The sequence below is a fragment of the Crocuta crocuta genome, unplaced genomic scaffold, assembly GCF_008692635.1.
Source record: "Crocuta crocuta isolate KB4526 unplaced genomic scaffold, BGI_CrCroc_1.0 scaffold234, whole genome shotgun sequence".
In the NCBI taxonomy this organism is placed as follows: domain Eukaryota; kingdom Metazoa; phylum Chordata; class Mammalia; order Carnivora; family Hyaenidae; genus Crocuta; species Crocuta crocuta.
Window position 1 is genome coordinate 441,883 of NW_027529647.1, and position 16,194 is coordinate 458,076.

The 16,194-nt window shown below is 50.0% G+C and overlaps 1 protein-coding gene across 1 annotated transcript in view; it reads right to left on the bottom strand.

Moving 5' to 3' along the window:
• Positions 1-16,194, bottom strand: part of SEC14L5 (SEC14 like lipid binding 5) — a 42,409-nt gene that overhangs the window by 9,153 nt on the left and 17,062 nt on the right. The window contains exons 3-9 of the mRNA XM_077762754.1: positions 15,201-15,329; positions 14,350-14,542; positions 9,388-9,500; positions 7,454-7,643; positions 5,103-5,191; positions 4,939-5,009; positions 3,351-3,522 (exon numbers count right to left, since the gene is read on the bottom strand). Coding sequence (XP_077618880.1) covers positions 3,351-3,522; positions 4,939-5,009; positions 5,103-5,191; positions 7,454-7,643; positions 9,388-9,500; positions 14,350-14,542; positions 15,201-15,329 — 957 coding nt within the window. The remainder of the gene's footprint in view (positions 1-3,350; positions 3,523-4,938; positions 5,010-5,102; positions 5,192-7,453; positions 7,644-9,387; positions 9,501-14,349; positions 14,543-15,200; positions 15,330-16,194) is intronic.

Below are 16,194 nucleotides of genomic sequence, written 5' to 3' on the forward strand. Positions count from 1 at the left end.
TCCTTTTTTAAAAATTTTTTTAATGTTTATTAATTTTTGAGAGACAGAGTTCAAGTGGCGGAGAGCAGAGAGAGGGAAACAAAATCTGAAGCAGGCTCCAGGCTCTGAGCTGTCAGCACAGAGCCCGAAGCAGGGCTCGAACTCACGGACTGCAAAATCATGACCTGAGCTAAAGTCGGACGCCCAACCAATTGAGCCACCCAGGCACCCTGAAACCCAGTTCCTTTTAGACATTAATACACATTAGCAGTCACGCCCCAGCCCCCTCCCTCCAGCTCTTGGCAACCACCAGGCAGCTTTCTGTCTCTATGGATTTGCTTGTTCCGGACATTTCACAGAAATGGAATCATCTGGTATGTGGCCTTCTGTGACTGGCTTCTCTCCCTCAGTATGATGTTTTTTCTAGGTTCATCCACGTTGTAGCACAGATCACTATTCCGTTCCTTTTTATGGCTGAATAATATTCTACTGTATGGATGATCCTTTTTTGTTTACCCCACGTGGAAAATATTTCAACGCCCAACTCTAAGCTGCATGTGGATCCATTTTCTTTTTCAGCGCAGTCCATCCCCCCACCCCCACCCACGATGATGGTGTGGTGTCTGCGGAAGGAAGGAAGGACTCCGCATTGGCAGGGCACAAGCCAATTCAGCAAGGAGTACCACAGGAACTGGGGAGCCCTCCTGGGTGGTCACTCTCCTTCAGCCTCCACCCCGGGAAGCAGTCACCTGCCAGCCTCGCAACCCGGTTCCATGCCATTGGCTTCCATCCAGTGTGGCCACTGGGTTGGGGGGAGGTGGCAGCAGCCAGAGATGGGGGGTAGGAACAAAGAGAGAGGCCAGGGTGCTTCTCCCCCCACCCCCCCCGCCTCAGTGCCCCTGGACACACCCACCCCCTACCCCATTCCGGCTCGAGGCTCTGGCTCCCTAGGTAACAAAGCCATCCCCTCCCTTTGTGCCTCCGGCCCCCGGTGGTCAGGGGTCACTGCACGGTCTAGCCCCTGGGGCTTTTCCCTCCTGCCCATATCTCTGCAAGGAGTTCTTTCATGCTCTATCCCCATTAATCCACTGGAGTGAATCCCACTTCTGGCCAGAACCCTGGGTGACTGGCTCCCACCCCTACCCGATACACGTCTTAGAAGTCTCCAAACAGTAAGAATTTCATTTTCACAAAGTTCAGGATATTTCAAGATAAAAAGCTTCAGTAGCAGGCCCTGCCTGTCCCTCCTACAGCTCTGCTCCCCAGCCCAGCCCCACCAGAGCCCTGAAGTAGCCACAGGAGCCAAAGAACATTCTGCCCCAGAAATCTGCTCACATCCTCTCCTGCTGACAACCCTCCGTGGCTCCCTACTGCCCCAGGATGAAGTCCCACGTTCGCCACAGCCTGGACTCGGCAGCCACTGGTCCCTGAGCATTTTCCTGGCTTCTGCCAGGGCCACTGGCCTTTCTGCTCCTTTGTGTTCCAGTCACCCGGCACTGGTTTCTCAGTTTCTCAAAAGTGTCACATACAGCCATCCAGGCTTTTGCCCTTCCTGTGTGGGTTGCCTGCCCCACCTGTCTCCCCCACCCTTCCCTGCATGACTCCTGCTTCTTCCTTGGAGCTCAGCCACTTGTTACCTCCGAGGGACCTTCCTCAGTTCCTCAATCTAAATCACCCACGCTGCACTACCCCTGCCTGACTCAGCCTCTCCAAGAACACTGAACGTCCCCATGCCCTTGTCACAGGGAACTATGAGGCGTTTCCTTGTGTGACATTATCTGCTTTATCTCTCCCCATCCTGTCACAGTTGGGGAGGGATACAGTGGATGTCTTGTTTACCCCAAATTCCAGGGCCTGGAAAGGTGTCTGGCACATAGTAGGTGCTTAGTGAAACACTGCATCCACGTAACTCCCAAATCTCTACTCTGATTGAAACTCAACTTATAACAGCTCTTTCCAGGCTTTCTTGGGCACTGAATCCTCGGGGCACTGGGTAAGGTGCTCAGGGTCTGCAGGACTTGGTGGGGGGGACTGGCACTCTGCACTGGCCTGTGGACCACCAGTGGTTTTCAACTGTCAGTGACAACCTGCTAATGGGTGTGAGGTCAATTTAGCACATTGTGGCTAGACTATTGTTTTTATCTTTTTTAATTTATTTTTTTTTAAGAGAGAGAGAGCATGTGTGTGCAAGCAGGAGATAGGGGCAGAGTGGAGGAGGGAGGGAGAGAGAGAAAGAGAGAGAGAGAGAGAGAGAATCTTAGGCAGGCTCAACACTCCATGCAGAGCCCAATCCTGGGATCATGACCTGAGCTGCAATGAAAAGTTGGAGACTCAACCAACTGAGCCACCCAAGCGCCCCCGTGACTAGCTTATTTTTCATGGAATGGAATAAAAGAGCAAAGAGAGGGGCAGCTGGGCGGCTCAGCTGGTTAAGCATCCAACTTAAGTTCAGTTCATGATCTTGCAGTTCATGAGTTCGAGCCCCGCGTCAGGCTCCGTGCTGACAGCTCAGAGCCTGGAGCTGCTTCGGATTCTGTGTCTCCCTCTCTCTCTCTGCTGCCCACCCCTGCCTCGTGCTCTGTCTCTCTCTCAAAAATAAAACATTGAAAAAATAGCAAAGAGGATGTTGCACATCGTTAAGGTGAACTTCTTCTTGCAGACCTGTTCCAGGTGCGTGTGTGAGTTGGGTTGTAACCTAACATGTATTTCTTACTGTGGGTCTTGAGCTAAAAGTTTTAAAGCCCCTGCAGCAGAGGATCCCAACCCCCCTCAGAGCCAGGTCACAGGAGCCCCGGGAACACTATACAGTTCTGAGTGTGACTCCAGCGTCTACAAAGCAGGACAACAGATACATAAATCCTGGTCTGTCCACACAGTGGAATAGTACTAGGCCATGAAAAGGCATGAAGTTCTGATATGTTACACCCTGGATGAATCTGAAATCATTATGCCTAGGGAGAGAAATGAGATGCAGAATGCCTTGTGTGATTTCACTTCTGTGAAATACTTAGAACAGGCAAATCCATAGAGACACAAAGCTGACTGACAGCTGCTGGGAGCTGGGGCGCGGGGGCGCGGGAGCTGCTGGGGACACGGGGGGCGCTGGGGGCNATGCTGATGGACACAGGGTTTCCTTTGGGGGTGCTGATAATGTTCTGGAACTAAAAGGTGGGATGGTTGCACAGCTCTGGGAATATACGAAAAACCACTGGAAAGAGTGAACTTGGAAAGAGTGAACCTTAGAGTAAATGAGTTGCATCTCAGTAAAGCTGTTAGTTAGAAGAAATGACACAGAACAAACAGGCAGAGGGAACCCGCTTCCCATCTGGGCCTGCACGGGGGAGGGGTCTGGCCGGGCCGCCTGCTCTCACCAGCGTCCAGAGCACGGGGAAGACGCGGGGGGCTCGCACGATGAGCAGCCGGCCCAGGGTCTCAGGGTAGTTGTCCTCGACCACCTCAATCATCCGCAGCAGGGCCTTCACCCCCGGCCGCCAAAGGTGCCGCATGTTGAGACCCTCCAGGTCCACCAGGCAGGTCCAGGAGCTGTAGCAGATGGTCCCCTCACTGCAGCCTCTCTGCACATCCCAGGCACCACCCCCCCACCCCACACAGCCTGGGGGCGGGGCTGGGGGGCTGGCAGACAGGACACAGAAGGCTCAGGAAGCCAGGGCTAGGAGTAGAGGGCCACAGGACACACTTGTGGATCCTACCCCCGCCCCAGCCCTAGGCTGGGAAGACCATGTGGTGAGGAGGGTCAGTGCACGGCCTCTGAGGCTAGCACCTGAATTCAAGTGTCACTTCCATCCCCTGAGAGCTGTGTGACACGGGCAGCTTCCTCATCAGGACAGTGGCAGTGACAGTAACAGTCCCCATCTCAAGCAATTGTGCGATTCAATGAGATAATGTACGTGAAGCTCTCTGCAAGGACCGGCCATAGCACGCGCTCGATCAAAGCGAGCATTGGTACCAATTAGTTGAAAAGGCGCTGACTGCTAAATAGTGCGAACGCGAAGAGCACTCACTCCAGAGCCAGACAGCCTGGATTCAAATCCCAGCACTGCCGCCTGCAACTTGGCCAAGTTACTTAACCTCTCTGTGCTTCCATTTCAGCAGAACTAATTCATTAGGAAAATGACTGTTCTACTGCAGTGGCCCAGGAGCCCCTCCATACTGACGTTCCTTTCATCCACGCTGCCGCAAGCCGTCCCTGGTGAATTCCACTTCAGATCAGGACCCTGATGTTAATGATCAATTTTCCACCCCAGCCAAAGTACATCCCCTTAGGAAAGGCTCCAAAGGGCAAGGGAACTTGATTTCACAAAGATCAGGCCATTTCGGGGTAAAAAGCTGCAGCGGCAGGTCCCCCCGGCCCCTCCCTCCCAGACGTGAATCAGGTACGATTTCCCAGTTCACCTGATGCAGAGCAAGCATTACACACACATTGTGTTATCTCCATGGACGTGGCTTCTGATAATCCACGAAGATACCTTGGGACTCGCGATGTTATTCGCACATCACAGATGAGCAAGCTATAGCTCAGAAAGGTTCATGCCACTGTAAGTACTCATGTGGGAAACTGAGGAGTCTGGGGAAGTCGGACGAGGATTACTGGATGTGCCATGACACCTGTGAGTCCACCTGCCCGGGAGGCAGAGTCAAAGTGTCACCTGGGGTGGCAGAGCCAGCCTCAAAAGGCCCCCAGGGTAATGTCCTTGAGCCCGAGGCAGACAGGAACTTACCCACTTAGCAATAGCCTTGGATGAGCACCACCACTCTGAACCTCAGTGTCCCTCTCCATAAAGAACAGGGACAATAGCAGGTCCTGTCTCACAGGACCACTGAACAGATTAAGTGAGGACATTCCTATAAAGGGCTGAGCACGCCGCCTGGCCCAGGGTCTGTGCCCAGTGAACTTGGCTGTTTTTACTCTTTCGGGGGAATCCTGGCTGGGGTTCTTACCTGATGGGACGGCCAAACTGCTTTGTGTTCCCTTCGCATCTCTTCTGTCCTTCCTCGTTGACGGAAAGAACCTGGAAAGTAGAGATTGTACTGGCAAACATTCACTTGGCTCCCCCTCCCCTACAGGCAGCCCTGGGGTCCGGGGAGAGGGGACCCCTACTCACGTGCTTCAGCAGCGCCTCCTCCCCCACAGCCTTCATCAAACCCTTGGTGTCCATGTGGCCCAGGCGCAGGATATAGAGAGGGCGGCCGTCTTTGTAGGGAGGCCCAGTAAACAGAAGGGACGTTATTTCAGGGGTGCTGGTGGGAGGGGAGGCCCAAACTTCTCTTGGGAGAAGGCAGTGCCAGGCTGTGGCTCAGCCTGCCCTCTCCTGTCCATTTACTTGCAAATGCTCTGCCTGCTCCCAAGAGGGGTTGACACCAGTTATGGTGATAGAAGCAGTGTCCAGGTGTCAAAGAGACAGACTGACATCATGAGGAAATTGGGTGAGGGGCTTGAGGGAACTCTGTATGACCTTGGAAACATTTCTGAAAACCTGCCCTAAAATTAAATGTTTACCTTAAAGCCTTTTATTTTTTTAAATTATTCTTAATGTTCATTTATTTATTTTGAGAGAGCGCCCAAGTGAGGAAGGGGCAGAGAGAGAGAGAATCCCCAAAAGGCTCATACTGTCAGCACAGAGCCCAATGCTGGGCTTGATCCCAAAAATCATGAGATCATGACCTGAGCTGAAATCAAGAGTCAGACACTTGGGGCATCTAGATGGCTCAGTCAGTTAAGCAACTGACTCTTGATCTTTATGTTTATCTTGTCGGGCTTTATGTTGACAGTGTGGAGCCTGGTTGAGATTCTCTCTCTCTCTCCCTCTCTCTCTGCTCCTCCCTCCCTTGAGCTCACTCTCTCTCTCTCTCTCTCTCAAAATGAATAAATGAACATTAAAAAATCAGACACTGGACCAACTGAGCCACCCAGGCACCCCTAAAGCTTTTTAAAAAATATATATATATGAACCACGTTATGAAGGAATATGGAGAGAGTGGATAACATTGGTTCCCTTCGCCTTCTATCAGTCAAAGCAAATAGGAAAAATAAGAAATTATATACGATACAACCCACTCTTGTTATTCATGGTTGTGATGTTTTCTAAAGTCACCTTGAACGCTGAATCCAGAAACGCTGAAGCATCACTTCCAGGAAAAATATGGGGTAAGGTCCTTGCAAGCCTCTAGACAGAACATTTTTGTCAACTGATCAATACATAACCTTATTCTCTGTGTGTTACTTTTAAGGACACCTTATTGAGTATATACTGTTGATTCATTAACATTGAACTCATGGCCAGCAGCACCACACTAAGCCTGAAGGAAGCTTATCTAACATTTTCTCCATGAGTCACGGCCTTCTTGTGCCTCAGAATACTAGCCAGCACTCCTGCATTATGCCTGGGGGCCATTTTAAGCAGCAAAATCATCCAAAAAAATGCAAAAAAAAAAAAGTAGCACTAAGTAGATTTTAAAAAGGGCTCTTGTTAACAGTATAAGAACTGAAAGAAAAATGTTAGAAGGACATCTTGGTCAACCTCAGTAGGGGACACAGAGCAGATGACTCCTACTTTCAGCCACTCCGCACATGATCGTAATTGACCGCAAAAGCACGGTGAGTACTGACTTGAGGGTTACAAACAAATTGTGGTAAGCAGGCAAATTCTCAAATAAGGAATCCATGAATAATGAGAATTGACTGTATATTAAAATAAAGTGTTCGAACCAGTCCTTCAGGAGAGTAACCCACTCACCCTAATCAATATATATAAATCTTTACATAAAGGGCATTGAAGAGCATTCTAGGCACTGGCATCAAGGGCAGTTTAATAAAAAACCGAGAGGGAAGTTATTTGTAGCAGGTTGAATAGTGTCCCCCAAACATTCACGTCCACCCAGAACCTTTGAATGTGATCTTATTTGGAAACAGTCTGCAGGTCAAATTAGTTAAGGACCTGGAGATGAAATCCTACTGGACCAGAGTGGGCCCTAAATTCAGTGACCTGGGATCTTTATAAGAAGAGGAGAGGACACAGAGACATCCAGAAAAAAGCCACATGAGACAGGCAGACGCCTGGGGTCACCAAGTGCTGGACGAGATTCACCGCAGGGAGCACAGCCCTGCCCACACCTTGATTTGGGGTTTCTGCCTTCAGAACTGTGGGAAGATAGGTCTCTCTTGCCTTAAGGCACCCAGTTTGCAGTAATTTGCTATGGCATACCCGGGGCACTGACGCATGTCCATGCAGCCATTATGTGTGGGGGTCCCCACGATCAAAAGTTAGGGTGGGCTAACGCTGCCTCTGCATGGAGAAATGTTGCCTCGAGCCCAAATGTCTATTCCAGCCCTACGCTCCTCATGGCTGGGTGAGCCCCAAGGGCATCTCCAGACGCCAGAAGACTCCAAAGAAAAAATAATAAGATGCCAACGTGAAAGCGGCCCTCTGTGCATTAGGTAGGTAAAGGGACGCACCTATGTCCTGGTAATGCCAGCCCCCCGCGTAGAATTCCTCCAGGAGAGCAGGGGGCCGCCAGGTCTGAAGGAGGAGATCCACCTGGTGCTGCTTCCGCCAGCTCAGGGACTGGCGCAGCATCTCCCGGGCCTTGTCCAGGTGGAAGTCACGGGCCCGAAGGAACCGGAGGATGTGCTCATCTTTCGGAATCTGACAGAAGAAGGATAGAGCCTGTAGAAAGGAATTCCCTAACCCAGTAGAGAAGATTGCAGAAAATGAGTTCTCCCGTCTTCTCTGCAAAATATGTAGCTAGGAAAAGGACCACACACTCCACCACAAACGACACAGTCAAGGGGTGGACTGTAGTGAAAACCTATGAGCTTGGGCTGCCGGACGTTTCTTCCTCCTCAGGCATCATTTGCTTTTGGGGAGCTGCGTGTCCTTCCTGCGCCCCAGCACCAATGCTGGTTTTGGCTGGTGTTGCCGATCAGCACTCCATTCCCCTGGCCTCAGGGATGGCACGATCCAATCAGAGCATTTAGACTATTTAAATCAGAAGAACAGGACACGAGCCCCTTTCTCTGCTGGTAAAGGTGAGCCTGCAGATTATGGGGAGCCCCAGCTCCAAGCTCAACAAGGAAATAAGTCTGACAGGGATGAAGCAGAAGTAAACAGATACAAGAGCTCAGGGGCCCTGACCACATGGGAGTCCTGATTCAGGACATCTCTGACACAGGCTGCATGGCCCCCTGGGCTGAACGATGTCCCTTCCAAATTCGTGTCTACCCAGAACCTCAGAATGGGACCTTATTTGGAAATGAGTCACTACGGATATAATTAGATAAAGTGAGGTCATACTGGAGTAGGTGGGCCCTACTCTGTTTGGACACAGACACAGGACACGTGGAGGGAAGAAGTCCACGTGAGGGTGAAGGCAGACACTGGAATGACGTATCCACAAGCCAAGGACTGTGGCAGCCACCAGAAGCCAGGAGGGGGGAGGCGTGGCACAGATTGTCTCTCAGAGCCTCCAGAAGGCTGGAGAGAACGCAGGCTCCAGAACCCTGCCCATGCCTTCATTTGAGACTTCTGGCCTCCAGAAATGTGAGGATAAGTTTCTGTTGTTTGTAGCATTTTCTTTCAGCAGTCCGAAGAAGTTAATACATCCCTCTCAATGGTTTGTTATAGGAGCCAATGAANAGTCGAATTCGTAGGCCGAGTGACAAGCTAAGACCCTGCCAGCTCTTCCTCCTTCCCTCGGGCAAATATTGACAGGCAAGGGGAAATCCAGCCCCAATAAAGTATCCCCTGCCCTGAGTGCTCATCCCATCCAGACACGACTCTAGGCATTTTATGTGGATCGTCCCTCGTTAATTCAGTCTAGGCGGTGTATGCTAGCATCATCCTCCTTTTACAGAGGAGAAAACAGGGGCAGACAGGTTCAATCACAGCCCAACATGAAAGCAACTTCCTTGTCGGCACCCCCCACCCCCCCACACACACCCAGCATGGGGAGGGGAGAGGGAGGAAGGGCAAGCTCGAATTTCTTACTCAACAGAGCTGAAGGTCAAGTCCATGTTGGGACCTACATGCATGATGGACATTCATGTTATGGGGCTTAGAGGCTGCAGACATTTTTGGTTGTCACGACTGGGAGAGAGGAGCCCCTGGCGTCTAGTGGTGGAGGCCAGGGTGCTGCAACACCCAACAGGGCACACCCCACCCCATAAAGGCCTCCAGTGTCAAGAGTGCAAAGGATGAGCAACCCTGCAATCAGTGGTGTGCACGACATGCATTATAGATACAGGAGACAATCCATGATAGAAAGAAGGCAGAATACAGGTTTTCAGTGTTGCTGATGACATCAGCTTGTTGACCTGGGCCTCCTCCCCGAGTGCCTGGGGTGAGTGGCTGGCATTGAACCTGCTCTGGAAGGCCCCAGCTCTGCACCCACCTTGCCTTTGTGGGTATCCTGCAGCCAGTGTCGAAGCTGGATGAGGCAGCTCTCCTGCATGGGCGTGAGATGGCCCAGGCACTGCTCGATGTAGTCTGCATCTAGTTTGTCCCCTGCAGGAGAATGGGGAGGCGTTCAGGACCAGAGGGTGATGCCACCCTCTTCACCACGTGGTCTGCCCTTTCTGGAAACCTCGACTTATTGGTCCCCTCAGATCTGAAATGCAGTTCCAAGCCATACAGTGGCCCTTTCACCCAAGAACAGCCATGTGGGTTCCACATCCTCTGGTCTTCAACCCATTTCCAAGGTGTTTCTGAAAACTCATGGTGGGACCAGCCTGGATCTCGCTGTGGCAAGTGATTTGTCTCCACTGACCCTCAGAAATCAAGGTAATTCCCACTCCCTGGAGCTGTCCCATCTCTGAAGATGAGTAACGACACACGCTTATGTTTCTAGACATGCGTCATCTCAGTGAGCTGTCCCAACAGCCCTGTGAGGCAGGCACACTACTGTCCCCATTTCACAGAAGACAGGGGCACCTGGCTGGCTCAATCAGTTGAGCCTCTGACTTTGGCTCAGGTCAGGATCTCAAAGCTTGTGGGTTCCAGCCCTGAGTCGGGCTCTGTGCTAATAGCTTGGAGCCTGGAGCTGCTTCTGATTCTGTGTCTCCCTCTCTCTCTCTGCCCCTCCTCCACTCGCACTCTGTCTCTCAAAAATAAATAAACATTAAAAAAAAATTTTTTTTTTAAACTGAGGCCAAGGGAGGTTAAGTAGCAAATGAATGCGTGTGGTGCACTGAGCATAAAAGAGATGGTCAGGGGCGCCTGGGTGGCTCAGTCGGTTAAGCGTCCAACTTCGGCTCAGGTCATGATCTCATGGTTCGTGGGTTTGAGCCCCGTGTCAGGCTCTGTGCTGACAGCCAGCTCAGAGCCTGGAGCCTGCTTCAGATTCTGTGTCTCCCTCTCTCTCTGACCCTCCCCTGCACATGCTCTCTCTCTCTCTCAGAAATAAATAAAAAACATTAAAAAAGAGAGAGAGAGAGAGAGAGATGGTCAGTAAATACAGTTCCTTTTGCGTTCCCACCTCCCAGGCCCCTTGTAGGTTCAAGGCTTTTTGTAGACAGAGCCATGACCCCAAAATTCAGCCCGGGACCTGAACAGATCATTCCCACTGTTCAGTCCTGTCTTGCACATGGGGCTGTTTGGGGGTCAGCATGTGCGGGCATTTAGAGCCTAGGTTCCAACCTGAGGTCCCATTTCCCACTCTTTAAAATTTTTTTTCAACATTTATTTATTTTTCAGAGAAGAGACAGAGTGTAAGTGGGGGAGGGGCAGAGAGAGAGAGGGAGACACAGAATCTGAAGCAGGCTCCAGGCTCTGAGCGGTCAGCACAGAGCCTGACATGGGGCTTCAGCTCACAAACCGTGAGATCATGACTGAGTCTAGGTCAGACACTTAACTGACTGAGCCAGCCAGGCGCCCCACCCATTGCCCACTCTTAACTGTTGAGGTGGCAGGGGCTGGCATGGTGAGACACATGGACATGTTAGTATCTCAGCAGGGGGTAGACGCGCCACCAAGAGCAGCCCCCACAGTGTAGCCCGTCCTTTGTGTTCAGGTGGCAGAATAAGAAAACAAATGAAATGAGTGTACGTCCAGCAGCAGGATCCAACGGTTCCCTCTAAAACGAAAAAAGCCCAAGTCTGGGGGCACCTGGGTGGCTTAGTCGGTTAAGCGTCTGACTTTCGCTTAGGTCATGATCCCGCGGTTCGTGGGGTCGAGCCCCGCGTGGGGCTCTGTGCTAACTGCCAGCTCAGAGCCTGGAGCCTGTTTCAGTCTGTGACTCCCTCTCTCTCTGACCCTCCCCTGCTCACGCTGTCTCTCTCTCTGCCTCTCTCCTAGAAATAAATAAAAAACATTTAAAAAAAAAAAAAAAGCCCAAGGCTGGAGGTCAGTAGGCATCTGGGTAAACAGAGGAAGGAGAGATGCTGGTGGTGTATGGGGACAGGCAGCATCCAGAACCCCAGATGCCTCACAGTGGTCAGAAGTGGACATGCTGGCGACGGGAAGGGGGAGTGGACAGGATGAGAGACAGAACACAAGGGAGACAAGAGATACCAGCATCCTTCCGGCCTCTGTGCAGCTGTGAAGGCCCCTTTCTCAAGAGCACAAAGGCTCAGTGATTCAGAGCAGCGGGGAGGGGCATGACTCTGCCTCTCACCGGCCATCCTAAGCACAGCACAGATGGATAAGGAAGGAAAAGTCTGGTGCAAATGAGGGCAAAGGGCATGACCACCAGACAGTGTCCACAAGAAGAGGCAGAAGTTTTAATTTTTTTTATATTTAAAAAAAATTCTTTTAACATTTATTCACTTTTGAGAGACAGAGAGAGACAGAGCACAAGCAGGAGAGGGGCAGAGAGAGAAGGAGACACAGAATCCAAAGCAGGCTCCAGGCTCTGAGCTTTCAGCACAGAGCCCTACGCGGGGCTCAAACCCAGAAACCGTGAGATCATGACTTGAGCCAAAGTCGGGCGCTTAACTGACTGAGCTACCCGGGTGCCCCTTAAATATTTTAAAAGTTTGCATACAACAGCAGCCAGCTAGCACAGAGTTGGTGCAGAATAAACATTTGTTGAATAAATGAATTTTGTTCTCCCTGAACACTGCCCCAGATGTAATTTACTTGGCACATCTCCAAGAAAGCCAAGCCCTACACTTCAGTGACCACAAAAGAAAGACTGAATCATCATGAGCACAAATGCACATGGTTAAAACTGAACTCATGGAGTATGTGTAGTTTTTGTGTCCTAGAGTTTTTTTTTAATTTATTTAAAATTATAATGTGAACATTTCCCATTGTCAACAAAAGTCTATAATATGACAGAGGGCTAATTGCCTTAAATACAAAGAGTTCTTACAAAGCAATAAGCCGATGGGCAGGGGCACCTGGGTGGCTCAGTCGGTTAAGCCTCCGACTTTAGCTCAGGTCATGATCTCATAGTTTGTGAGTTCAAGCCCCACATCGGGCTCTCTGCTGACAGCTTGGAGCCTGCTTCAGATTCTGTGTCTCCCTCTCTCTTTGCCTGTCCCATGCTCATGCTCTGTCTCATTCTCTCTCAAAAATAAATAAACAAACAAATAAATAAACATTTTTAAAAATTAAAAAAAAATGAATGGGCAAACAGGAAAAGAGACAAAGTACAAGAACAGAGAGACTCACCAAAAAAAGCAATACAGAGTCACTAATCACAAGAAAATAGTATTTGGCTTCACTCCTGAGGAAACACCTGATCACTAATTTACTAGTGGTCACTTTTTGCTTTCAGGGGTTCAAAACATTTAATAACAGTCTCATAGGGAAGCCAGAGTGAAATCAGGAACAGACAAAGCTATACACTTTGGGCAGAACATTGACTAGTATAACCAATCTTTGAAGCCCTAATTGGTAAATCTGTCAAAATTTTAGCTGCAGATAACCTTTGACCCAGAAATTCAACTTTAAAAATTTCAGGCCGCCTGGGTGGCTCAGTTGGTTAAGCATCCAACTTCAACTCAGGTCCTGATCTCACAGTCAGTGAGTTCAAGCCCCACGTCAGGTTCTGTGCTGACAGCTCAGAGCCTGGAGCCTGCTTCAGATTCTGGGTCTCCCTCTCTCTCTGCTCCTCCCCGACTTGTGCTCTGTCTCTCAAAAATGAATAAATGTTAAAAAAAAAATTTTTAATTGTATGCTACAGGGTTGCTTGGCTGGCTCAGTGGGTAGAACATGTGACTCTTAATCTCAGGGTTGTGAGCTGGAGCCCCATATTGGGGGTAGAGATTATTTAAAAATAAAATATTAAAAAAATATAAAAAACAGGGGTGCCTGAGTGGCTCAGTCAGTTAAGCGTCTGACTTCTGCTCAGGTCATGATCTCACGTTTCATGAGTTCAAGCTCCACATTGGGCTCTGTACTAACATGCAGAGCCTGCTTGGGATTCTCTGTCTCTCTCTGTCTCTGTCTCTCTCTGCCCCTCCACAACCTTAAGTACNACCTCTATGTTTTAAAAACTGGAAACCTAAATGTCCATCAATAGAAGCCTAGATAAGTAAACTAACAAAAATAAGCAATAATAAATGTTTTTTATGTTTATTTATTTATTTTGAGAAAGAAAAAGAGCAAGAGCAAGCAGGAGAGGGGCAGAGAGAGAGAGTGAGAGAGAGAATTTCAAGCAGGCTCTATGCGGTCAGGGCAGAGCCCAACATGGGGCTTGAACCCACAAACTGTGAGATCTTGACCTGAGCCAAACTCATGAGTCAGATGCTTAACTGACTGAGCCACCCAGGTGCCACAATAATAAATGTTTATTAATAAATAAGTTACGGTGCAGCCACACCATGAAATACGGCAAAGTGGTAAAACAGATGCACTGATCTAGAAAGCTGTTCAAGCAACATTAATAAGTGAAAAAAAGCAAAACATCAAGTAGAATGTGTACCATTCACTCAGCAGAAGTTATACAGGTATGCATGTGTGTATATACATATATATATATGCTTAGATAGTTTCAGGAAATGCAACCACAAAACTAGCATTTCCTCCAGGGAGAGGAAAAGAGTCTTATCCCTCATTTACATCTTCCAAGAAGTTTGAATATTTCTTTCTACCATCTTCATGCATTACTCATATAATTAAAAATAGTAATAAAACCAGACAAAAGGGCAGCCCTGAGGCAGCAGATCAGGTCAATTTCTGATTTAGAAATAAATTAGTTCTGGCTCTTGAGCCGGAAGGAAGAGAGGGGAAAGCAGCAGGAAAGGGCGGAAGCTGAGTCATTCTGGGTCTAGACCCATTCCCAAGGGGACCAGCAGCAGCTCTTCCCTACAGAGTGAGCAAACACGAAGCAGGTTTCCAGGGACCGGGGCGGTTGTGGGGGGGGACAAGGGTACAGGCCTGGCCAGCTGGCCGCAGCGCAGGGACCTACCGTCTGTAACCATCATCTCAGGAGCAGGGGCAGGAGGGCCTCTGGGCCCGTCGGCCTCCAGGGAGCCCGGATCCCTCAGCCCAGCCTGGGAGCGGGCGTCTTCCTCTCTGACGGGGGCAGGCGTCCACCGGGGAATGTGAGAGGTGCCTTGGGAGATGAGCTCGTTCAGGTAATGCTCAATCACCTCCTTCCCCTGGAAGCCAGAGAGCCCAGAGGCACATGACGGCAGGGCCGGAGAGCGGGGGTAACCGCATCAGCCTGGGAGTCACCCCCACCTGGCTGCCGTCCCAGCCCTGACACGTGGCTATTGAGCAGTTGAAATGTGGCCAGTCCAAATGGAGATGTTCTGTGAGTGTCAAGAATGAACCGGATTTCCAAGACTTAGGACAGAATGAAGAATCTAAAATAGCTCATTAATAGGTTTTCTATGGGTAACATGTGGGTTGAAATACATTGTTGAAATGAATTTCCCCTGTTTCATTACATGAAAAGCCTCTGTGCTCAGGGACAGGTCTGAGAGTTTTGCACAGTCACCAGTTTTAACCAGGAAAAAGCACCACAGAATGCCCTTCCTCTGTCCAGAGTTGACTATACAAGCCGCAAACATCGGGGAGCATACAGAGAGTGATTGTGGTGCCCCCATTACAGGCCAGGTGGTTTCTACTCATTCTCTTGTGTGTTATGGTCATTGTTAAGATACCCATTCTATGGATGAGAAGACTGAGACCAAGGAAGGTTAAGGATCGATCCTGCCCATGTCACTAGGGTTATCAGGTGGCAGAGCAGGTTTTGAACCAGGCTCTGAGGTCTGTGTACCTTCCTCCCTGTGGCTGAGGGAGCCCTCCCCTTACCCTCTTGACATTCGCTGTGTACTGCTTCATGGCGATCTTCTCCAAGGCACTTTCGAAGCCAAAGAAGGACCGGATGTCGAGCGAGGCCGACTGCTCAAAGCAAGTCCACTCTTCGTTCTCAGGGTGGACCTGAAAGCCAGGCAGGGGCAATGACAGGTCTCAGTGTGGGGGACCAGGCCCTCCCCTAGGGCTTTCTTGGTGATCTGGGCCCAGCCATGCAGTGGACAACATGGCAACACTGGAGTGGGGGGGGCAGCAGCCCCCCCCCCACCGGAGAACAATGCAAAGTGTTAGAGAACAAAGAGCCTTCTCGTGAGGGGCTGGAAGAAAGTGGATTTGGTATCTTCTAGCCTGTCCCTTAAATCTGTTCTACAATGATATATTTAAATGAGTAATATATTTAGGGGCACCTGAGTAGCTTAGTCAGCTGGGCGACTGGCTCTTGGTTTCGGCTCAGGTCATGATCTGACAGTCTTTGGGTTTGAGCCTCACATCGGCCCTTCGCTGACCGTGCAGAGCCTTCTTGAGATTCTCTCTCTCCCTCTCTCTGTCCCTCCCCTACTATCTTTCACTCTCTCTCTCCCTCAGTACTTCTCAATCTTTCCTGGGCAGAAGTGTTACCAGGGAGTCTGGCAGGACTATTACCAGGGGGCGCCTGGGTGGTTCAGTCGGTTAAGCTTCTGACTTCTGCCCAGGTCATGATCTCAAGGTTCATGGGTTCGAGCCCCGCATTGGGCTCTGTGCTGACAGCTCAGAGCCTGGAGCCTAATTTGGATTCTGTGTCTCCCTCTCTCTGCCCCTTCCCCATATTTTCTCTCTCTTTCTCAAAAAAAAAAAAATTAAAACAAATTTTTTAAATATGCAGATGCCTGGGTCAAATAGGTCCAGGGCAGGGACTGGAAACCTGCATTCCTCAAGAAGCCTCAGTGAGGCTGACTCAACTGTTGGTATAACTCACTCTGAGAAATACTGCACTAAAAGTGATTTATAAAAA